We start from the raw sequence: 24,346 nt of genomic DNA, 5'->3' as shown, positions 1-24,346 counted from the left end.
AAGAGCGAGTGTCCCGAAGGCTGTGCTGCCTACCTGGTGCCAGGGTTAAGGACATCTCCTCAGGGCTGGAGAGAAACTTGGAGTGGGAGGGGGAGGATCCAGAAGTCATGGTCCACGTAGGTACCAACGACATAGGTAGGACTAAGAAAGAGGTTCTGCTGAGGGAGTTTGAGCAGCTAGAGACTAAATTAAAAAGCAGAACCACAAAGGTGATAATCTCCGGATTATTACCTGAGCCACGGGTAATTGGCACAGAGTAAATCAGATCAGAGAGATGAATGTGTGGCTCAAAGATTGGTGTGGGAGAAGTGGGTTTCGATTCATGGGGCACTGGCACCAATACTGGGGAAAGAGGGAGCTGTTCCGCTGGGACGGGCTTCACCTGAACCGTGCTGGGACCAGTGTTCTGGCAAACCGAATAACTAGGGCGGTAGAGAAGGCTTTAAACTAAATAGAGGGGGGGAAGGGCTCAGGTGGGGCGAAGTTTAGATTGATAAAGAGAAAAGACAAGGAAGTAGTACAGGAAAATGATGGGGGTAATGATAAACAGAGTGTGTCAGGAAGGGACAGAGCGAACAAACATAAGAGTGCACTAGCAAACGGGGCCGGGGTAGGAAAGAATGGTAAAAAGACAAAATTAAAGGTTCTTTATCTGAATGGGCGCAGCATTTGTAATAAGATCGATGAATTGACGGCACAAATAGAAACAAATGGGAATGATCTCGTGGCCATTACAGAGACGTGGTTGCAAGGTGACCAAGGTTGGGAGCTAAATATTCAGGGTTATTTAACATTTCGGAAGGATAGGAAAAAAGGTAAAGGTGGTGGGGTAGCTCTGTTAATAAATGATGAAATTGGTATAATAGTGAGAAATGATCTTGGCTCAGAAGATCAAGATGTTGAATCAATTTAGGTGGAGGTAAGAAATAGCAAGGGAAAGAAATCACTGGTGGGAGTAGTATATAGGTCCCCTAACAGTAGCTACACTGTAGGGCAAAATATTAATCAGGAAATAAGGGGGGCTTGTAAAAAAGGTAATGCAATAATCATGGGCGATTTTAACTTTCACATAGATTGGACAAATCAAATTGGCAAAAGTAGCCCTGAGGAGGAGTTCATCGAGTGTATTAGGGACTGTTTCTTAGACCAATACGTCGGGGAACCAACCAGGGAACAGGACAATTTGGATCTGGTAATGGGTAACGAAACAGGATTAATTAATGATCTCAAAGTAAAGGATCCCTTGGGAAGCAGTGATCATAACATGATAGAATTTCACATCCAGTTTGAGAGCGAGGATCTTGGGTCTGAAACTACTGTATTAAACTTAAATAAGGGCAATTATAAAGGAATGAGGGTGGAATTGGCTAAAGTGGACTGGGTAAACAGATTAGAATGGCGGAGCAGGCTCGAGGGGCCGATTGGCCTACTCCTGCTCCAATTTCTTATGTTCTTATGTTCTTATGTTTAAACTAAAGTGGCAGGGGGATGGGAACCTGAGCGGGGAGTCAGAAGGGAACAAAGTTGAGAGCAGCAAGAGAGGGGAAGACCCAGGGGAAATCTACAATGCAAATAGTACAAACAGTTGTTCAAGAACAAGTGAAAGGGAAAAGCGTAGAGCAGCAGAAAGAAAGAAAGTGTACTTTAGGCACGACAGATAAAATAAAAACTAGAAGGCATAAGGCGATTAACCCAGCATCAAAGCTATGGCAGGGGGTTGGGAACCTGAGCAGGAAGACAGAGGAAAGCGTGTCAGGAAGGGACAGAAGGTATGGAGTAAAAGGTAAAGTGTTAAAAAAGGAAAAAGCAGGAACTAAGTGTCACAAAACATATTTGAAAGTTCTTTATCTGAATGCACGTAGCATTCGTAACAAAATGGACGAGTTAACGGCACAAATAACTACGTATGGGTATGATCTTGTGGCCATTACAGAAACATGGCTGCAGGGTGACAACGACTGGGAATTAAATATGCCAGGGTATTTAACAATCAGGAAGGACAGGCAGGAAGGAAGGGGAGGTGGGGTGGCTATGTTAATAAGGGAAGGAATCACTGTAATACTGAGAAATGATATTGGGACAAAGGATCAGGATAATGAAACAGTTTGGGTAGAGATAAGGAATAATAAGGGGAAAAAAACACGAGTGGGCGTAGTATATAGGCCTCCTAATAGTTGCAACTCTGCTGGAAGAAGTATTAATCAGGAAATAGTCGGGGCATGTAATAAGGGAACAGCTATAATTATGGGGGATTTTAACTGTCATATTAACTGGACAAATCAAATTGGGCAGGGCAGCCTTGAGGAAGAGTTTATTGAGTGTATTAGGGATGGATTTCTTGAGCAGTATGTAACTGATCCTACAAGGGGGCAAGCAACCTTGGACCTGGTCCTGTGTAATGAGCCAGGATTAATTAATAATGTCCTAGTTAAGGATCCCCTTGGAATGAGTGACCATAACATGGTTACATTCCATATCCAATTAGAGGGTGAGAAGGTTGGTTCTCAAACAAGCGTACTGAGCTTGAACAAAGGAGACTATGATGGTATGAGAGCGGAATTGATTAAAGTGGACTGGGAAAATAGATTAAAGGGTAAGACGGTACATGAGCAGTAGTGTTTATTTAAGGAGTTATTTTACAACTTTCAAAAAAATATATATTCCACTGAGGAAAAAAGGGTGTAAAAAAAATGACAGCCATCCGTGGCTAAGTAAAGAAATTAAGGATAGTATCCGACTAAAAACAAGGACATATAAGGTAGCCAAACTTAGTGGGAGGATAGAAGATTGGGAAGTCTTCAAAAGACAGCAAAAAGTAACTAAAGGATTGATTAAGAAAGGGAAGATAGATTATGAAAATAAATTAGCAAAAAATATAAAAACAGATAGAAAGAGTTTCTACAGTTATATAAAAAGAAAAATGGTGGCTAAGGCAAACATAGGTCCCTTAGAGGATAAGACCGGGAAATTAATGGTGGGAAACATGGAGATGGCAAAAATGCTGAACAAATATTTTGTTACAGTCTTTACGGTAGAGGACACTAAGAATATCCCAACACTGGACAAACGGGGGGCTCTAGGGGGGGAGGAGCTAAATACAATTAAAATCACTAAGGAATTGGTACTCAGTAAATTAATGGGACTGAAGGCGGATAAATCCCCTGGACCTGATGGCTTACATCCTAGGGTCTTGAGGGAAGTGGCAGTAGAGATTGTGGATGCTTTGGTAATAATTTTCCAAAATTCTCTGGACTCGGCAGAGGTCCCGGCAGATTGGAAAACTGCTAATGTAACACCCTTATTTAAAAAGGGTAGTAGGCAGAAGGCTGGAAATTATAGACCAGTTAGCCTAACATCTGTGGTGGGTAAAATTTTGGAGTCTATTATTAAGGAGACAGTAGCGGAACATTTGGAGAAACATAATTTAATAGGACAAAGTCAGCATGGCTTTACGAAGGGGACGTCATGTCTGACAAATTTGCTTGAGTTCTTTGAGGACATAACGTACAGGGTGGATAAAGGGGAACCAGTGGACGTAGTGTATTTAGACTTCCAGAAGGCATTCGACAAGGTGCTACATAAAAGATTATTGCTCAAGATAAAGAATCACTGGATTGGGGGTAATATTCTGGCATGTGTGGAGGATTGGTTATCTAACAGGAAGCAGAGAGTTGGGATAAATGGTTCATTCTCGGACTGGCAACCAGTAGCCAGTGGTGTTCCGCAGGGGTCGGTGCTGGGTCCCCAACTCTTTACAATCTATATTAACGATTTGGAGGAGGGGACCGAGTGTAACATATCAAAGTTTGCAGATGATCCAAAGATGGGAGGGAAAGTGGAGAATGAGGAGGACATAAAAAACCTACAAGGGGATATAGACAGGCTGGGTGAGTGGGCGGAGATTTGGCAGATGCAATACAATATTGGAAAATGTGAGGTTATGCACTTTGGCAGGAAAAATCAGAGAGCAACTTATTATCTTAATGGCGAGAAACTGGAAAGTACTGCAGTACAAAGGGATCTGGGGGTCCGAGTGCAAGAAAATCAAAATGTTTGTATGCAGGTGCAGCAGGTGATCAAGAAGGCCAACGGAATGTTGGCTTTTATTGCTCGGGGGATAGAATATAAAAACAGGGAGGTATTGCTGCAGTTATATAAGGTATTGGTGAGACCGCACCTGGAATACTGCATACAGTTTTGGTGTCCATACTTAAGAAAAGACATACTTGCTCTCGAGGCAGTACAAACAAGGTTCACTCAGTTAATCCCGGGGATGAGGGGGTGGACATATGAGGAGAGGTTGAGTAGATTGGGACTCTACTCATTGGAATTCAGAAGAATGAGAGGCGATCTTATTGAAACATATAAGATTGTGAAGGGGCTTGATCGGGTGGATGCGGTAAGGATGTTCCCAAGGATGGGTGAAACTAGAACTAGGGGGCATAATCTTAGAATAAGGGGCTGCTCTTTCAAAACTGAGATGAGGAGAAACTTCTTCACTCAGAGGGTAGTCGGCTGTGGAATTTGCTGCCCCAGGAAGCTGTGGAAGCTACATCATTAAATAAATTTAAAACAGAAATAGACAGTTTCCTAGAAGTAAAGGGAATTAGGGGTTACGGGGAGCGGGCAGGAAATTGGACATGAAGCTGAGTTTGGATCGGTCAAGGCCCTGTGGGTGGCGGAGAGGGCCCAGGGGCTGAGTGGCCGGGTCCTGCTCCTACTTCTTGTGTTCTTTAGATTTGAGGTTCGGATCAGATCAGCCATGATCTTATTGAATGGCGGAGCAGGCTCGAGGGGCCGATTGGCCTACTCCTGCTCCAATTTCTTATGTTCTTATCCCTGTGAGGAGGAAAGACTCCACAAAAAGGATGAACCAATCATGGCTCACTAAGGAAGTGAATGATGGTATCAGGTTACAAGAAAAAGCATACAACATGGCAAAGATTACTGGTAAGCCCGAAGATTGGGGAAACTTTAAAAACCAGCAAAGGATGACTAAAAGAATAATAAAGAGGGAGAAAATAAATTATGAGAGTAAACTAGCAAGAAATATAAAAACTGACAGTAAAAGCTTCCACAAGTATATAAAAAGGAAGAGGGTAGCTAAAGTAAACATTGGTCCCTTCGAGGATGAGACTGGGGAAATAATAATGGAAAACAAGGAAATGGCAGAGGAATTGAACAGATATTTTGTATCTGTCTTCACAGTAGAAGACACTAATAATATACCAATAATAGTAGAAAATCAAGGGGCAAAGGGGAGGGAGGAACTAAAAACAATCACTATCACTAGAGAAAAAGTACCAGGTAAACTAATGGGTCTAAAGGCTGACAAGTCCCCTGGACCTGATGGCTTGCATCCGAGAGTCTTAAAGGAAGTGGCTACAGAGATAGTGGATACATTGGTTGTAATCTTCCAGAATTCACTAGATTCTGGAAAGGTCCCAGCGGATCGGAAAACCGCAAACGTAACACCCCTATTCAAGAAGGGAGTGAGACAGAAAGCAGGTAACGAGAGACCAGTTAGCCTAACATCTGTCATTGGGAAAATGCTAGAATCCATTATTAAGGAAGTAGTAGCAGGACATTTGGAGACTCATAATACAATCAAGGAGAGTCAACATGGTTTTATGAAGGGCAAATCATGTCTGACCAAATTTATTAGAGTTCTTTGAGGAAGTAACGGGCAGGGTGGATAAAGGGGAACCAATGGATGCAGTATATTTGGATTTCCAAAAGGCATTCGATAAGGTGCCACATAAAAGATTACTGCACAAGATCAGAGCTCATGGTGTTGGGGATAATATACTGACATGGATAGAGGATTGGCTAACTAACAGAAAACAAAGAGTCGGGATAAAAGGGTCATTTTCAAAATGGCAATCTGTAACTAATGGGGTGCCGCAGGGCTCAGTGCTGGGGCCTCAACTATTTACAATATATATCAATGACTTGGATGAAGGAACAGAGTGTCTTGTGGCCAAATTTGCTGATGATACAAAGATAGGTGGAAAAGCAAGTTGTGATGAGGACACAAAGTGTCTGCAAAGGGATATTGACAGGTTAAGCGAATGGGCAAAAATTTGGCAGATGGAATATAATGTGGGAAAATGTGAAGTCATCCACTTTGGGAGGAAAAATAAAAAAGCAAAATATTATTTGAATGGAGAAATACTACAAAATGCTGCGGTACAGAGGGATCTGGGTGTCCTTGTACATGAAACACAAAGTCAACATGCAGGTGCAGCAGGTAATCCGGAAGGCAAACGGAATATTGGCCTTTATTTCTAGGGGGATGGAGTATAAAAGCAGGGAAGTCATGCTCCAACTGTACAGGGTGCGGGTGAGACCACACCTGGAGTACTGCGTACAGTTCTGGTGCCCTTATTTAAGGAAGGACATACTTGCATTGGAGGCAGTTCAGAGAAGGTTCACTCGGTTGATTCCGGGTATGGAAGGGTTGTCTTATGAGGAAAGATTGAACAGGTTGGGTCTATACTCATTGGAGTTTAGAAGAATGAGAGGAGATCTTATTAAAACATACAAGATTCTGAGGGGACTCGATAGGGGAGATGCTGAGAGGATGTTACGCCTCATGGGGGAATCTAAAACTAGGGGGCAGAGTCTCAGAATAAGGGGTCGCCCGTTTAAGACGGAAATGAGGAGGAATTTCTCCTCCGAGGGTCGTGAATCTTTGGAATTCTTTACCCCAAAAAGCTGTGGACGCTGAGTCATTGAATACATTCAAGGCTGAGTTAGTCAAATTTTTGATCAGCGAGGGAGTCAAAGGATATGGGGAAAGGGCGGGAAAGTGGAGTTGAGGTAAAAATCAGATCAGCCATGATCTCATTAAATGGCGGAGCCGGATCGAGGGGCCGAATGGCCTACTCCTGCTCCTTTCTCTTATGGTTTTGTGGTCTTATAGTCGTTCATGGGATGTGGGCATCGCTGGCAAGGCCAGCATTTATTTCCCATCCCTGATTGCCCTTGAGAAGGTGGTGGTGAGCCGCCTTCTTGAACCGCTGCAGTCCGTGTGGTGAAGGTTCTCCCACAGTGCTGTTAGGAAGGGAGTTCCAGGATTTTGACCCAGCGACGATGAAGGAACGGCGATATATTTCCAAGTCGGGATGGTGTGTGACTTGGAGGGGAACGTGCAGTTCCCATGTGCCTGCTGCCCTTGTCCTTCTTGGTGGGAGAGGTCGTAGGTTTGGGAGGTGCTGTCGAAGAAGCCTTGGCGAGTTGCTGCAGTGCATCCTGTGGATGGTACACACTGCAGCCACAGTGCACCGGTGGTGAAGGGAGTGAATGTTTAGGGTGGTGGATGGGGTGCCAATCAAGCGGGCTACTTTGTCCTGGATGGTGTCGAGCTTCCTGAGTGTTGTTGGAGCTGCACTCATCCAGGCAAGTGGAGAGTATTCCATCACACTCCTGACTTGTGCCTTGTAGATGGTGGAAAGGCTTTGGGGAGTCAGGAGGTGAGTCACTCGCCGCAGAATACCCAGCCTCTGACCTGCTCTTGCAGCCACAGCATTTATATGGCTGGTCCAGTTAAGTTTCTGGTCAATGGTGACCCTCAGGATGTTGATGGTGGGGGATTCGGCGATGGTAATGCCGTTGAATGTCAAGGGTAGGTGGTTAGACTCTCTCTTGTTGGAGATGGTCATTGCCTGGCACTTGTCTGGCGCGAATGTTACTTGCCACTTATCAGCCCAAGCATGGATGTTGTCCAGGTCATGCTGCATGCGGGCACGGACTGCTTCATTATCTGAGGGGTTGCGAATGGAACTGAACACTGTGCAATCATCAGCGAACATCCCCATTTCTGACCTTATGATGGAGGGAAGGTCATTGATGAAGCAGCTGAAGATGGTTGGGCCTAGGACACTGCCCTGAGGAACTCCTGCAGCAATGTCCTGGGGCTGAGATGATTGGCCACCAACAACCACTACCATCTTCCTTTGTGCTTGGTATGACTCCAGCCACTGGAGAGTTTTCTCCCTGATTCCCATTGACTTCAATTTTACTCGGGCTCCTTCGTGCCACACTCGGTCAAATGCTGCCTTGATGTCAAGGGCAGTCACTCTCACCTCACCTCTGGAATTCAGCTCTTTTGTCTATGTTTGGACCAAGGCTGTAATGAGGTCTGGAGCCGAGTGGTCCTGGCGGAACCCAAACTGAGCATCGGTGAGCAGGTTATTGGTGAGTAAGTGCCGCTCGATAGCACTGTCGACGACACCTTCCATCACTTTGCTGATGCTCCTAATTCTTATGTTCTTATGTTCTTATATTAATAGGTACGGGGAGTGAGGAGGAGATTGGGATTAGACTGCGTGGGATATTAAAGGGTAGGGGGAGTGATGGAGAGAGTGGGATTAGACTGGATAGCTGTTCCATGGAAACGTAGAAAATAGGAGCAAGATTAGGCCATTCGGCCCTTCGGGCCTGCTCCGCCATTCAAAATGATCATGGCTGATTGTCTAACTCAGAACCCTGTTCCTGCTTTTTCCCCATATCCCTTGATCCCATTAGCATTAAGAAATATATCTGTCTCCTTCTTGAATACATCTAATGAATTGGCCTCCACTGCCTTCTGTGGTAGAGAATTCCACAGGTTCACCACCCTCTGAGTGAAGAAATTAAAGGGTAGGGAAAGTGAGCGGAGAGTGGGGTTAGACTGGGTGGGATATTAAAGGGTAGGGAAAGTGAGCGGAGAGTGGGGTTAGACTGGGTGGGATATTAAAGGGTACGTGGAGTGAGGGGGAGAGTGGGATTAGACTGGGTGGGATATTAAAGGGTACGGGGAGTGAGGGGGAGAGTGGGATTAGACTGGGTGGGATATTAAAGGGTACGGGGAGTGAGGGGGAGAGTGGGATTAGACTGGGTGGGATATTAAAGGGTACGGGGAGTGAGGGGAGAGTGGGATTAGACTGGGTGGGATATTAGAGGGTATGGGGAGTGAGGGGGAGAGTGGGATTAGACTGGGTGGGATATTAAAGGGTACGGGGAGTGAGGGGAGAGTGGGATTAGACTGGGTGGGATATTAAAGGGTACGGGGAGTGAGGGGAGAGTGGGATTAGACTGGGTGGGATATTAAAGGGTACGGGGAGTGAGGGGAGAGTGGGATTAGACTGGGTGGGATATTAGAGGGTATGGGGAGTGAGGGGGAGAGTGGGATTAGACTGGGTGGGATATTAAAGGGTACGGGGAGTGAGGGGAGAGTGGGATTAGACTGGGTGGGATATTAAAGGGTACGGGGAGTGAGGGGAGAGTGGGATTAGACTGGGTGGGATATTAAAGGGTACGGGGAGTGAGGGGAGAGTGGGTTCGGTTGCTGGAATTCCACTGGGAGGGGTCGGTAGCCCCCGTGTACGTGTTTTGTTGTTCTGAGGGTGGACGTGTGCCTCATATTGTTACGATTGTATTTCCAGGTGATGAGTTGGGCCAGCCAGCAGGATGCTCGAATTCAGGACTCCCTACAGATTCAGGCATCAGTGCGAGAGGAGACAGAGCGTCTCCTGGACTGGGTGTCAGCCGCTGAAGAGTCGCTGACTCTGAGAGATCAAGATCCTCTCCCGGATGAGATTGTGCAGATAATGGAGCTGATATCACAGCACACAGTAAGCATTACTCTGACCGCATCTCCTACACAAGGCTCTGTCTTATCCTGACCCGTAGCACTGTCCTGAGGGCAGCTTCCTGCAGGAAGGCCAATGTTATCACATCGAGCGCCCATTGAGATTAAGGCAGGAATCCAGCCACAGCCTCCCAGAGTGAGAGAGTGAGTCCGAGGGGACAGGTCTCTGCTCTGGGACTGGCGGATTGTTACACTGGCCTCGCAGTCTCAACATGCAGCTCAGTTGTGCTGATTTCCTCTCCTGAAGACAGAGTCATGGCTTCACAGACACGGCAGAATCTCCCCAGTTAACCCACCTGCTCTTTTCTTGGGTGAGTCGGATAGTAAGCCCCAAACTTTCCGCCCTGACAGCAATGAAATTGGACCTCCCATCTGCCCGAGGCTGACTCCAGCAAACCACGGGGACGGCCCAATCAGCAGCTCTATCACAAGCTTGCCACCATTTCTCTCCTATACCTGACACCCTGCCCCAGGGAAGAGGAATTTTTGCAGCTGCTCCCAAGATTCTCCGAGAGCCACAGCTTAAAGATCCCAATCACTCGCCGAGTTAACCATTGTGTCCGGTCAGCCCCAGTTCAGGGTACTGGGGTGCGGAGCAAGGGGAGTGTGTTATCCCTCTGTGGCTGCTCACTGATGTGCGAGGAATGTCAGTAAAGGTGAGGTGACCACAGTGCTCATTCCCACCTCACTGTGATCACCCCCCTCCACCCCTGCACTTGGGCAGTGACTCTGACATAGAAACATGGAAAATTTACAGCACAGAAGGAGGCCATTCGGCCCATCGTGTCTGTGCCGATCGGAAACAGAGCTACCCAGCCTAATCCCACTTTCCCGCACTTGGTCCGTAGCCCTGCAGGTCACGGCTCTTCAGGTGCACATCCAGGTATTTTTTAAATGAGTTGAGGGTTTCTGCCTCTCCCACCCTCTCAGGCAGTGAGTTCCAGACCCCCACCACCCTCTGGGGGAAAACATTCTCAACTCCCCTCTAATCCTTCTACCAATTACTTTAAATCTATGCCCCCTGGTCACTGACCCATAAGACCATAAGAGATAGGAGCAGGAGTAGGCCATTCAGCCCCTCGAGCCTGCTCCCCCATTTAATGAGATCATGGCTGATCTGATTTTTACCTCAACTCCACTTTCCCGCCCTTTCCCCATATCCTTTGACTCCCTCGCTGATCAAAAATTTGTCTAACTCAGCCTTGAATGTATTCAATGACTCGGCCTCCACAGCTTTTTGGGGTAAAGAATTCCAAAGATTCACGACCCTCTGGGAGAAGAAATTCCTCCTCATTTCCGTCTTAAACGGGCGACCCCTTATTCTGAGACTCTGCCCCCTAGTTTTAGATTCCCCCATGAGGGGTAACATCCTCTCAGCATCTCCCCTATCGAGTCCCCTCAGAATCTTGTATGTTTTAATAAGATCTCCTCTCATTCTTCTAAACTCCAATGAGTACGGACCCAACCTGTTCAATCTTTCCTCATAAGACAACCCTTCCATACCCGGAATCAACCGAGTGAACCTTCTCTGAACTGCCTCCAATGCAAGTATGTCCTTCCTTAAATAAGGGCACCAGAACTGTACGCAGTACTCCAGGTGTGGTCTCACCAGCACCCTGTACAGTTGGAGCATGACTTCCCTGCTTTTATACTCCATCCCCCTGGAAATAAAGGCCAATATTCCGTTTGCCTTCCGGATTACCTGCTGCACCTGTATGTTGACTTTTTGTGTTTCATGTACGAGGACACCCAGATCCCTCTGTACCGCAGCATTTTGTAGTATTTCTCCATTCAAATAATATTTTGCTTTTTTATTTTCCCTCCCAAAGTGGATGACTTCACATTTTCCCACATTATATTCCATCTGCCAAATTTTTTCCCAATTCCCTCAACCTGTCAATATCCCTTTGCAGACACTTTGGGGGAAAAATTGGATCGGGGCCGTTTTTGGGCAATGGTAACGATGTGCGCTAACACCCCACGCCCGATGGCCCAACGCAGGCAGGACGCAAGTTTCGACCCACCCGAGGACTCACCCCCAGTCAGTGTTCCAGTCCGGTCCGGGCCTTGCACCTGGAATCAATGCAATTCACACTTTCCACCACCAGAGGGAGCGCAATCTCTTAAAGGGAGGATGTTTCTGAGAAAGCTCTTAAAGGTAGCTGGTACCTGTTATTTGCTGAAAATAACAGTCTACTGTCTGCACGGAGTCTGAATAGAGATAAGAAATCACACACGTAAAACACAGATGCAGATCCCATCCCTATGTTTACATACTGATGACTTATGTGAGGTCAACTGTCAAGTGGCATCTCCCACCAACTGCTCCACACACTACACCCCCATCACCCACACACCAATAAACTCTTTCCATCAGTACTCAACTCTACCAATCAGATGCTTCCTCTCACCCTTACACATTACCACTGTTTCAAGCCGCCCACCCACAACTCACAGGCCACACACACTGGCAGCTATTCAACCATGACAGGCACATCACCCAGACACACGTCCCGCTTTCTTGCACGAGAAGATGGTGCATATCAGGAGGCAGCAAGTGGCCGTGGCATTCAGCTCTCGAGCCTGTTCTGCCATTCAGTGAGATCATGGTGGACCTGTGACCTCACTCCATATACCCGCCTTAGCCCCATAGGCCTTAATACTCTTGGTTCACAGAAATCTATCAATCTCAGATTTAACATTCACAAGTGAGCTAGCATCAACTGCCGTCTGTAGAAGATCGTTCCAAACATCTCCCACCCTTTCCTAACTTCACTCCTGCACGTCCTGGCTCTAAATTCTTGATTGGTGTCCAGGAGAACTTTTTTAGCCAGTACGTGACAAGCCCAACAAGAGGGGATGCAATTCTAGATTTAGTCCTGGGAAATGAAGATGGGCAAGTGGGTGAAGTGACAGTGGGTGACCATATTGGGGATAGTGACCACAATTCAGTTAGTTTTAGCATTACTATGGAAAAGGACAGAGTTAAATCAGGAGTAAATGTCACTGAGCGGCTACAGGCATTCTCAAGGGGGAGGGTGAGCAGGCAGAGGTCGTGGTCCACATTGGGACCAACGACATAGGTAGGAAGGGAGATGAGGTCCTGCATCAAGAATTTAGGGAGCTAGGTAGCAGATTAAAGAGCAGGACCTCAAAGGTTGTAATCTCTGGATTACTCCCAGTGCCACGGGCTAGTGAGTATAGAAATAGGAGGATAGAACAGATGAATGCGTGGCTAAAGAGTTGGTGCAGGAGGGAGGGTTTCAGTTTCCTGGATCACTGGGCCTGCTTCTGGGGAAGGTGGGACTTGTACAAGTCGGACGGGTTGCACCTGAACCAGAGCGGGACAAATATCCTTGCGGGGAGGTTTGCTAGCACTGTTGGGGGGGGTTTAAACTAACTTGGCAGGGGGATGGGATACAGAGTGGAGCTACAATAGGGGGTGATGTGCAGCCAAATATAGAGAAAAAAACAAGTCAGCTTGGAAGACAGGGCAAATATGTAAGGGCAAGGCTGGATGGCATCTATTTTAATGCAAGGAGTCTTGCGAATAAGGTGGATGAACTGAAGGTGTTGATAAACACATGGGAGTATGATATTGTTGCTGTCACAGAGACATGGTTGAGGGAGGGGCAAGACTGGCAGCTCAATATTCCGGGGTACAGAATCTTCAGGCGAGACAGAGGGGGAGGTATAAGAGGAGGGGGGGTCGCAATATTAATTAAAGAATCAATTACTGCCATAAGGAGGGATGATATATTAGCAGGTTCCTCTAATGAGGCCATATGGGTGGAGCTTAAAAACAAAAAGGGGGCAAGCACTTTGATGGGAGTGTACTATAGGCCCCCAAACAGTCAGGGGGAGATCGAGGAACAGATATGTAGGCAAATCTCAGAAAATTGTGCAAATAATAGGGTAATAATCGTGGGGGATTTCAACTTCCCCAATATTAACTGGGATACTCAGAGTGTAAAAGGCTTAGAGGGTACAAAATTCTTAACGTGCATCCAGGAGAGCTTTTTGAGCCAGCATGTAGAAAGTCCTACAAGAGAGGGGGCGGTACTGGACCTAATTCTAGGGAATGTGGCCGGCCAAGTGGAAGAAGTGCTAGTAGGTGAGCACTTTGGTGACAGTGACCATAATTCGGTGAGATTTAAGGTGGTCATGGAAAAGGACAGGGAGGGGCCGGAAATAAAGGTTCTAAATTGGGGGAAGGCCGATTTTAATAGGATAAGGCAGGATCTGGCCAAAATGGACTGGGATCAGCAGCTTGTAGGAAAATCCGCATCGGAGCAATGGGAGTCTTTCAGAAGGGAGATTGAGACCATACAATGGCAACATGTTCCCGTAAAGGTCAAGGGTGGTTCCAAGAACTCCAGGGAACCTTGGATGTCAGGGGATATACGAGAATGGATTAGGAAAAAAAGGAGGGCTTTTGGCAGATACAAAAGGCTAAAGACGGAGGAAGCCCGAGAGGAGTACAAAAAGTGCAGGGGGATACTTAAAAAAGAAATTAGGAGATCAAGGAGGGGCCATGAAATAACACTGGCGAGCAAAATAAAGGAAAATCCTAAGATGTTTTACAAGTATATTAAGGGTAAGAGGATGACTCGGGAAAAAATAGGGCCCATTAGGGACAAAAATGGCAATCTGTGTGTGGAGCCGGCAGATGTAGGAGGGGTTCTAAATGAATTTTTTGCATCTGTTTTCACTATGGAGAAGGACGATGTAGACATAGAAATACGGCAGGGGGACTGTGATATACTCGAACATATTAACATCGAGCGGGAGGAGGTATTGGCGGTTTTAGCAGGCCTAAAAATGGATAAATCCCCAGGCCCGGACGAAATGTATCCCAGGCTACTGTGTGAGGCAAAGGAGGAGATTGCGGGGGCTCTGACACATATATTCAGAACCTCTCTGGCCACAGGGGATGTGCCAGAGGACTGGAGAACCGCTAATGTAGTACCATTATTCAAGAAGGGGAGTAGGGAAAAACCGGGGAACTACAGGCCAGTGAGCCTAACATCAGTGGTAGGAAAATTATAGGAAAAAATTCTGAAGGACAAAATTAGTCTCCACTTGGAGAAGCAAGGATTAATCAGGGATAGTCAACATGGCTTTGTCAAGGGAAGATCATGTCTGACTAATTTGATTGAATTTTTTGAGGGGGTGACCAGGCGTGTGGATGAGGGTAACGCAGTGGATGTGGTATACATGGATTTCAGTAAGGCCTTCGATAAAGTCCCCCACAGGAGACTGGTCAAGAAGGTACGAGCCCATGGAATCCAGGGTGCCTTGGCACTTTGGATACAAAACTGGCTTAGTGGCAGAAGGCAGAGGGTGATGGTCGAAGGTTGTTTTTGTGACTGGAAGCCTGTGGCCAGTGGGGTACCACAGGGATCGGTGCTGGGTCCCTTGCTGTTTGTGGTCTACATTAACGACTTGGATATGAATGTAAAAGGTATGATCAGTAAGTTCGCTGATGATACAAAAATTGGTAGGGTGGTAAATAGCGAGGAGGATAGCCTCAGTCTGCAAGACGATATAGATGGGTTGGTCAGATGGGCGGAACAGTGGCAAATGGAATTTAACCCGGAAAAGTGCGAGGTGATGCACTTTGGAGGGACTAACAAGGCAAGGGAATACACAATGAATGGGAGGACCCTAGGCAAGACAGAGGGTCAGAGGGATCTTGGTGTGCAAGTTCACAGATCCCTGAAGGCGGCGGAACAGGTAGATAAGGTGGTAAAGAAGGCATATGGGATACTTGCCTTTATTAGCCGAGGCATAGAATATAAGAGCAAGGAGGTTATGATGGAGCTGTATAATACACTGGTTAGGCCACAGCTGGAGTACTGTGTGCAGTTCTGGTCGCCACACTACAGGAAGGATGTGATCGCTTTGGAGAGGGTGCAGAGGAGATTCACCAGGATGTTACCAGGGCTGGAGCGCTTCAGCTATGAAGAGAGACTGGGAAGATTGGGTTTGTTTTCCTTGGAACAGAGGAGGCTGAGGGGGGACATGATTGAGGTGTACAAAATTATGAGGGGCACAGATAGGATGGGTACTAAGGAGCTTTTTCCCTTCGTTGAGGGTTCTATAACAAGGGGGCATAGATTCAAGATAAAAGGCAGGAGGTTGAGAGGGGATTTGAGAAAGAACTTTTTCACCCAGAGGGTGGTTGGAGTCTGGAACTCACTGCCTGAAAGGGTTGTGGAGGCAGGAACCCTCACAACATTCAAGAAGCATTTGGATGAGCACTTGAAATGCCATAGCATACAAGGCTACGGACCAAATGCTGGAATATGGGATTAGAGTAGACAGGGCTGATGGCCGGCGCGGACACGACTTGTGTCTTGTAGATGGTGGAAAGGCTGAGCATCGGTGAGCAGGTTATTGGTGAGTAAGTGCCGCTTGATAGCACTGTCGACGACACCTTCCATCACTTTGCTGATGATTGAGAGTAGACTGATGGGGCGGTAATTGGCCGGATTGGATTTGTCCTGCTTTTTGTGGACAGGACATACCTGGGCAATTTTCCACATTGTCAGGTGGATGCCAGTGTTGTAGCTGTACTGGAACAGCTTGGCTGGAGGCGCAGCCTAGTTCTGGAGCACAAGTCTTCAGCACGACAGCCGGGATGTTGTCAGGGCCCATCGCCTTTGCTGTATCCAGTGCACTCAGCCGTTTCTTGATATCACGTGGAGTGAATCGAATTGGCTGAAGACTGGCTTCGGTGATGGTGGGGATATCGGGAGGAGGCTGAGATGGAATGACGATTCGGATTCTTTCCCCTCAGTCTGGTTCAGTAATAACTGAAGTCGAATACATTTTAAAGTTCAACACAACTTTAATAGCAGGGGTCTTAGTCTGCAGCATTGATTTGGACTCCTGATAGAGTCCCTCTATGCTGGCAGAGCAAGAACAAATACATACAGAAATCCACACGTTTTTATACAGATGAATAGGGTTGGAACATGCTTAACGAGGGTCAACACCAATCATAAGCCGGGCATAGGTTGCCATGTGGGGTTACATTATTTCCGACCAATCATAAATAATCATGTGCTGACCATGTTGCTGTTAGACATCAAAGGGGATACTTCCTCACTTTCCAACTTGGAATGTTCTTCCCTGTTCCTTCCGTTCCTTATCTCCCAACCTGGAATGTCTTTCAACTTTGGCTAAGCTCGTTACCTATATTGATCTGCCATAAACATGGAGACATTCAGACCAGTCCTTGACTCACATCAAAGACCTATCATTGATAAGACAATGCAGGCCTGCTGACTAAGCAAACATATGGCCCAGCAGGAGGGCCAGGCCACTTGTATCAATCTCAGTTACTAACTAATTAACCCTTTCTAACCATTTTGCATTCTGCTTCTTTGCCACATAGGCATTTTAATATTTTACCGAAAACTGACCACGTAGGGATTCTCATTCCCCCCTTTTATCATTTTATGATAACCAATTATTACGGTGCTCACTGGTTCTGCAGTGCAGCAACATTTAAGTAAGCAATAAACTATAAGAATTATAACAATGAATATGACTAGCCCTTGAACTAGAGAAGTCCCAATAGAACACAGACATGTTTCATCAATACGCCTTTGTATCTTATCTGTTCTCAGGAACAGACTCCTTCTAAACATCTCTCAAATAAGCTGCGAATGTCCTTGGTCAGCTAAACCTATTCATGTTAGTTTGAAAAGGCTAACATAGTCAAATATCTCATGGTGCTTTATATTTTGTTTCCAGCCTAACTAGACTGAATGGTACCTTTCAGACCATTTTACACCTGTGAATTGGTGCCCTCCCCATTATATCCCTTAATCCAAATTCTCCCTACAATATCCTGTTAGATGCTGTACCTCATCTTAACCAGGTTCCCTTCGTGTTGGCCACCAGTCCGGGTGGAAGAGAGGCAGAGCATCTGATAATCCTATCGAACTATAATTGTCTTCCCTTTTACATGCACCTTACCCCAGCGGGTGCTACTCCCGGTACCATTAAGATGTGTTCTTAGTTGAAACCACAGAGACAATGGGGACATTCTCACCCAGGCTCTGTTTTACTATCTTTGCCAAACCCTTCATCCTCTGCTTACATTTATTACATGCAATGAAAATCAAGAAGCACATTACAACAAACTGCACTACGACTAATACATATGAAATTAATCTAATCCAAGGATGGATCTGTATATTCAGTCCCAAATTCCAGAGGTCATTTCACCAGGTGGTGACTTTAATTTGGTCAATGTCATGCTTAATGTTGTTATTGTCCTGTTGTAGGTTATAATAAACCTTCTGGGAGAGGCGTATCTCCATTCGCAATGCTTCCAAGTATTTAGGCAACAGGGGTGTCAGATACCCAAATGTGTCCTGATATTCTTTTAAGTCCTTTCTGACATTCTCAGAAACTTGTAAGGTGGTGAGGTTATGCCGATGTATCTCTACCAGTTCCTCGGGTCCAATCCGAACCAGGACTTCAGAAATGGAGCAGAACTCTGGACTTAAAATATCACAAGTTAGATTGGCATATTTAAACGTTTTCAAATTAGTTGTAACACAGTAATCGCCCTCTCCGGCATATACCACTTAAGTGGGTTTTAGATCCGCCTCTAGGGCCTCCATGGTACAGTTAATATCCTGATTGGTACCGGTATTAAACCCACACTGTGCTTCTGGGCTGTGTCCAACACTATGTGGACACACAGTGACAGCATGTCTAGTAACACATCCCTTTAATTTTGTTCCAGCCAATCAGCTTAAATCTACGTCCTCTAGTTCTTGAACCCTCTGCTAGGGGAAACAGGTACTTCCTGTCTACTTTATCTGGGCCCCTCATAATCTTGTAATTTTGTATCCATCGTGCGGATATCTTCTAAATATTGTTTCTCCCAATTTTATTGTTAACTGATGGGAACCTAACCCTGAATTTTGGAAATCCAAATTACTGTGTCCCTCTTTACTTTAATTTCAGTCCTTTTGATTGATACCAGTGTTTCCTGACTGTTTCATTAATTAGTTGGTTTCTCTATGGACCATGTGTCAGTGCCTTGTTTAAAAGGATTTCTCACTCGCCTGGACCACATTAACCATTTTCCTGTTGTGCTGTTGTCAAGTAACTGAGCCTGTCTGAGACTCATTCTTCAATGTATCTTCTTCATGTATCTCCGCATACTAGCAGCATCTCATAGGAATGAGCTTAGTGTTCTTGGATATTAGCTTTCTGCTGGCCAGTCTCTTCTTCCTCATGGTATTTCCGAACATTTTCCATGGCACACATCATATGTCCTGTAGGATTCAGTCCTGTAAAAGCAACTGGTTTGTTTAAAGAGTGGTTGCAATAGCTCACCAGGCCACAGGCCTTTGTAATCATGTTCTTCATCCTGATCTCCGTTTCAGATGATGGCAACATACATTTGTATCTTTTATGTCCACTGTAGCCATTCTTAGGTTTTCAGGTTATCTTATCAAGAAGATCAGGGGTGTCTAGAGTGCTTATCTCCCCCTGCATGGTCCCGATGTCAGGGTAGTGGCCAGGCTTTCGAGTGTAGTTTTCTCATTATTCATTATAGGCAAGGACACAAATATCTCCACGAGAAAGCTATCAATTTACTATTCTCAACTACACTTTCCTGACTTCCACTAGATTGTATATTTATGCCAGATTGATTTTTTTATCATGCCCAATTCAATGACTTTAGAGAAATTCCCATATCTCCCCACCTCGAGCATTCTGTCTCGGAAGACAACAAATAGGTTAAAACAAAACAAATCAAAATGTTTTCAAAAGAAGAGAATCAGGTTGATATCACCACGCTGTGACATTTGGTATCCGCTGATGTCTGCAGCTAAAGTCTTAAATCTTTAACACCACTGGATCGTTTCCTGCACCAAATTTCTCCAGCAAAGGTTGCACCGTAACTTTGTAACTACTCTTGGTAATCCTGCACCATCAACACTCACGTGGTCCCAAAAAAACCCAGGGTCACCTGTTTTAAAAGAAACACAGAAAATCCATTGCGGCTCTTCTTGAGAGCCCAAGTGATTAATTTGTCAAATCTTCATTTATTATTTATTTATCCAAAGGAATAATCCCTATACCCGAAACAAATTTAGAAAACAAAACAGGAAAGAGAATTTGCCTAGTTCCACTCTCTCCCTCTCTCTGAAGGACGCAGCCTGTTTGAAATAAACACAGTCTCTCCCACATACAGATGTACGCAGGGCTGCAGACTGGAATTTCTAACTCCAAGTCCTAATCTCTGTGTTTTCAAGATGTAACCACATTAAGCAGATATCATTAGCAGCCGTCTGCTAAGATACGTTATATTCCTCTTTTATTAATTTATTAATGGTTTGGGCATGTGTTTCTAGCACTGTAGCTATCCTTTGCAAATATATGGTCAGCATTTGATCCTCAGACAATTCCTTATCTGTATTTTCATTTATCTTTTAATATATCGTTAATGCGAGACCCTAAATCTCTGACCTTTTGATCTAATGTTGTCAAATCAATGGTGTTAACAACTGAGGCAAAGGCAGTTGCTATATCACTTATCACAGATCTTTACGTCTCCATATTTGCCTATCTCTTTTTACGATGTCCACCTCCATTCCATGTCGCTCTTTGTTTTAACACTTGAGTTAGGAGGTGTTGATCTAATTGTTGAGTTTTCTTAGCAGTCTCAATGCGAGTTATATAATTTGTCAGGGAAGGTCTCCCCTCTTTGGTCAGATCTTGTATTCTACTATTAATTTCAAATAAAATTGAATAGCCCCAGAACTTGTCAAAACTTCCTTATCATACTGTGGCAGGGTAAAACTGATAGGCGTTTAGTACCCTGTGTCAGTACATAGCTCAAGTAATGGACTTCCAATTGTCTAACCTATGCTTCCTTTTCATATGATTTGTTTTACATTCCTTTCTTATCAATTTTTCACCGCAGCGTGAAAACTTATATCTCAGTCAATTGTAGCCTCTGGCATTTCCGAGTGATTGGGACAATTTTACTAATATAACCTATACCAATTGTTACCTCATGTTCACCTGTGTTCTGGGCAAGCCTCAGACAGTTCTCAACCGACTGGGTCATTTCTATCTGTTTGAACTGCTCTTGGCATGACAGTCTGGCTTCTTGGGATGGAAGGGGTTAATATTAACTTGCTCTTGTGGTAGGAGTAACTTGATCCTTCTCCCTTTTGAGATTAAGTTCCCACCTTCAAAATTTCACTTCACACAGGTTTGACTGATTTTTTACTTCTCACATTTGTGGATTGCTTTATACTATATTTTTGCACACTATTTTTTCACATACTTTTAGTGGATGTGATTATAATCAACGCTCCGAGCTGTTCCAGCTTTCTGACTTTTCCTATCACAATGATCCTGAGTTTTTTAATCTATCCCATTAATTTTTAACCGCTTTTTAAACCACAGCCAATCACAAAATAAACATTCAAAACGCCAATTTTTTGAAGATCCCATGTCTGGAATTTAACATGCCCACACTTTATAAGAACCAGAATTTAATAGGTCACTTAACCTCAATAACTCCAATTTTAATTCGGCAGTATCAGAATTAAACACACGACAAGACAGATACATTACACAAAGGAAGAAAACACACAAGACACAGTAAGAAGGGGGCGTGGCCCACAACACCGACAAAAAAACACTGATCAAGACAGGCTTTTTAAAGGGACAGTACACTTAAACAACAAAACCTTTCTTTTTCGGGTCTCTGTCTTTTAAACATTTGTCTAGTCACTTAATTCTATCCATTTTTTTTACAGTACTGTCTCCATAAAGCAATTAGTTCTTTGGCTGTGGTACCTCTGTTATTTTTCCAAATTAATTCCTGAGCCTTTTTGGCGGCATCTAAGTTTTATCAATAGTTCCTGTTTATATCCAATCACCAGGAACTTAAACCCTGACTACCCTCAGTGATATTAACCACTGACCTACCGCTTACAAGTTATTCCCTCAGTGATATTCGACCATTGACCTCTTCCTGCTATATCTGTGTATTCACCAGACTGACCTGAATCTTGTAAGGATGCCACACGAGTGTTAGCGATTGGACGATTCGTCGTCAGACTGACGGATTGGAGGAAAACCGACATAGTAAATTAAGACTACTTACATCGGGGCGCCATTTCCTTCCTCCGTGTCTGAGATAATCCGCCTCTTACTCCGCGAACCCTCGGTGAACGACCGTTAAGATCCCACCGCTGCCACCAAATGACGATCCGGATTCTTTCCCCTCAGTCTGGTTCAGTAATAACTGAAGTCGAATACATTTTAAAGTTCAACACATCTTTAATAGCAGGGTTCTTAGTCTGCAGCATTGATTTGGACTCCTGATAGAGTCCCTCTATGCTGGCAGAGCAAGAACAAAAACATACAGAAATCCACACGTTTTTATACAGATGAATAGGGTTGGAACATACTTAACGAGGGTCAACACCAATCATAAGCCGGGCATAGGTTGCCATGTGAGGTTACATTATTTCCGACCAATCATAAATAATCATGTGCTGACCATGTTGCTGTTAGACATCAAAGGGGATACTTCCTCACTTTCCAACTTGGAATGTTCTTCCCTGTTCCTTCTGTTCCTTATCTCCCAACCTGGAATGTCTTTCAACTTTGGCTAAGCTCGTTACCTATATTGATCTGCCATAAACATGGAGACATTCAGACCAGTCCTTGACTCACATCAAAGACCTATCATTGATAAGACAATGCAGGCCTGCTGACTAAGCAAACATATGGCCCAGCAGGAGGGCCAGGCCACTTGTATCAATCTCAGTTACTAACTAATTAACCCTTTCTAACCATTTTGCATTCTGCTTCTTTGCCACATAGGCATTTTAATATTTTACCGAAAACTGACCACGTAGGGATTCTCAGGATCATCCACTCGGCACTTCTGGCTGAAGATGGTTGCAAACACTTCAGGAACATAGGAACAGGAGTAGGCCATTCAGCCCCTCGTGGCTGCTCCGCCATTTGATAAGATCATGGCTGATCTGTGATCTAACTCCATATATCTGCCTTTGGCCCATATCCCTTAATACCTTTGGTTGCCAAAAAGCTATCTATCTCAGATTTAAATTTAGCAATTGAGCTAGTATCAATTGTCGTTTGCGGAAGAGAGTTCCAAACTTCTACCACCCTTTGTGTGTAGAAATGTTTTCTAATCTCACTCCTGAAAGGTCTGGCTCTAATTTTTAGACTGTGCCCCCTACTCCTAAAATCCCCACCAGCGGAAATAGTTTCTCTCTATCCACCCTATCTGTTCCCCTTAATATCTAATAAACTTCAATCAGATCACCCCTTAACCTTCAAAACTCCAGAGAATACAACCCCAAATTGTGCAATCTCTCCTCGTAACTTAACCTTCAGCCTTGTCTTTTGCACTCACGTGCTGGACTCCACCATCATTGAGGATGGGGATGTTTACAGAGCCTCCTCCTCCCGTTAGTTGTTTAATTGTCCACCACCATTTACGACTGGATGTGGCAAGACTGCAGAGCTTTGATCTGATCCGTTGTTTGTGGAATCGCTTAGCTCTGTCTATGGCATGTTGCTTCCACTGTTTAGCATGCATGTAGTCCTGAGTTGTAGCTTCACCAGGTTGGCATCTCATTTTTAGGTATGCCCGGTGGTGCTCCTGGCATGCTCTTCTACACTCATTGAACCAGGGTTGATCCCCTGGCTTGTTGGTAATGGTAGAGTGAGGAATATGCCGGGCCATGAGGTTACAGATTGTGCTGGAATACAATTCTGCTGCTGCTGATGGCCCACAGCGCCTCATGGATGCCCAGTTTTGAGCTGCTAGATCTGTTCTGAATCTATCCCATTTAGCACGGTGGTAGTGCCACACAACACGTTGGATGGTGTCCTCAGTGCGAAGACGGGAATTCATCTCCACGAGGACTGTGCGGTGGTTGCTCCTATCACTACTGTCATGGACAGATGCATTTGCGACAGGTGGATTGATGAGGACGAGGTCAAGTAAGTTTTTCCCTCATGATGGTTCGCTCACCACCTGCCGCAGGCCCAGTCTAGCAGCTATGTCCTTCAGGACTCGGCCAGCTCAGTCAGTTGTGGTGCTACCGAGCCACTCTTGGTGATGGACATTGAAGTCCCCCACCCATTGTACATTCTGTGCCCTTGCTACCCTCAGTGCTTCCTCCAAGTGGTGTTCAACATGGAGGAGGACTGATTCATCAGCTGAGGGAGGGCAGTAGGTGGTAATCAGCAGGAGGTTTCCTTGCCCATGTTTGACCTGATGCCATGAGATTTCATGGGGTCCAGAGTCAATATTGACGACTCCCAGGGCCACTCCCTCCTGACTGTATATCACTGTACCGCCACCTCTGGTGGGTCTGTCCTGCCGGTGGGACAGGACATACCCAGGGATGGTGATGGAAGAGTCTGGGACGTTGGCTGAAAGGTATGATTCTGTGAGTATGGCTGTGTCAGGCTGTTGCTTGACAAGTCTGTGGGACAGCTCTCCCAATTTTGGCACAAGTCCCCAGATGTTAGTGAGGAGGACTTTGCAGGGTTGACTGGGCTTGGTTTGCCTTTGTCATGTCCGGTGCCTAGTGGTCCGTCCTGTTTTATTCTTATTATGACTTTTTTTAGCGAGATTTTACAACTGAGTGTCTTGCTCGGCCATGTCAGAGG

The 24,346-nt window shown here is 45.3% G+C and overlaps 1 protein-coding gene across 1 annotated transcript in view; it reads left to right on the top strand.

Annotated features, from left to right (window-relative positions):
* macf1b (microtubule actin crosslinking factor 1b) overlaps positions 1 to 24,346 on the top strand; it is a gene marked incomplete at its 5' end in the record, with an annotated part of 275,059 nt that overhangs the window by 73,306 nt on the left and 177,407 nt on the right. The window contains one exon of the mRNA XM_067978314.1: positions 9,429 to 9,617. Coding sequence (XP_067834415.1) covers positions 9,429 to 9,617 — 189 coding nt within the window. The remainder of the gene's footprint in view (positions 1 to 9,428; positions 9,618 to 24,346) is intronic.

Source organism: Heptranchias perlo, unplaced genomic scaffold (assembly GCF_035084215.1).
Source record: "Heptranchias perlo isolate sHepPer1 unplaced genomic scaffold, sHepPer1.hap1 HAP1_SCAFFOLD_262, whole genome shotgun sequence".
NCBI classification, from domain to species: Eukaryota; Metazoa; Chordata; class Chondrichthyes; order Hexanchiformes; family Hexanchidae; genus Heptranchias; species Heptranchias perlo.
Note: the sequence above shows the minus strand (reverse complement) of the source record. Positions and strands in the feature narration are given on the sequence as shown.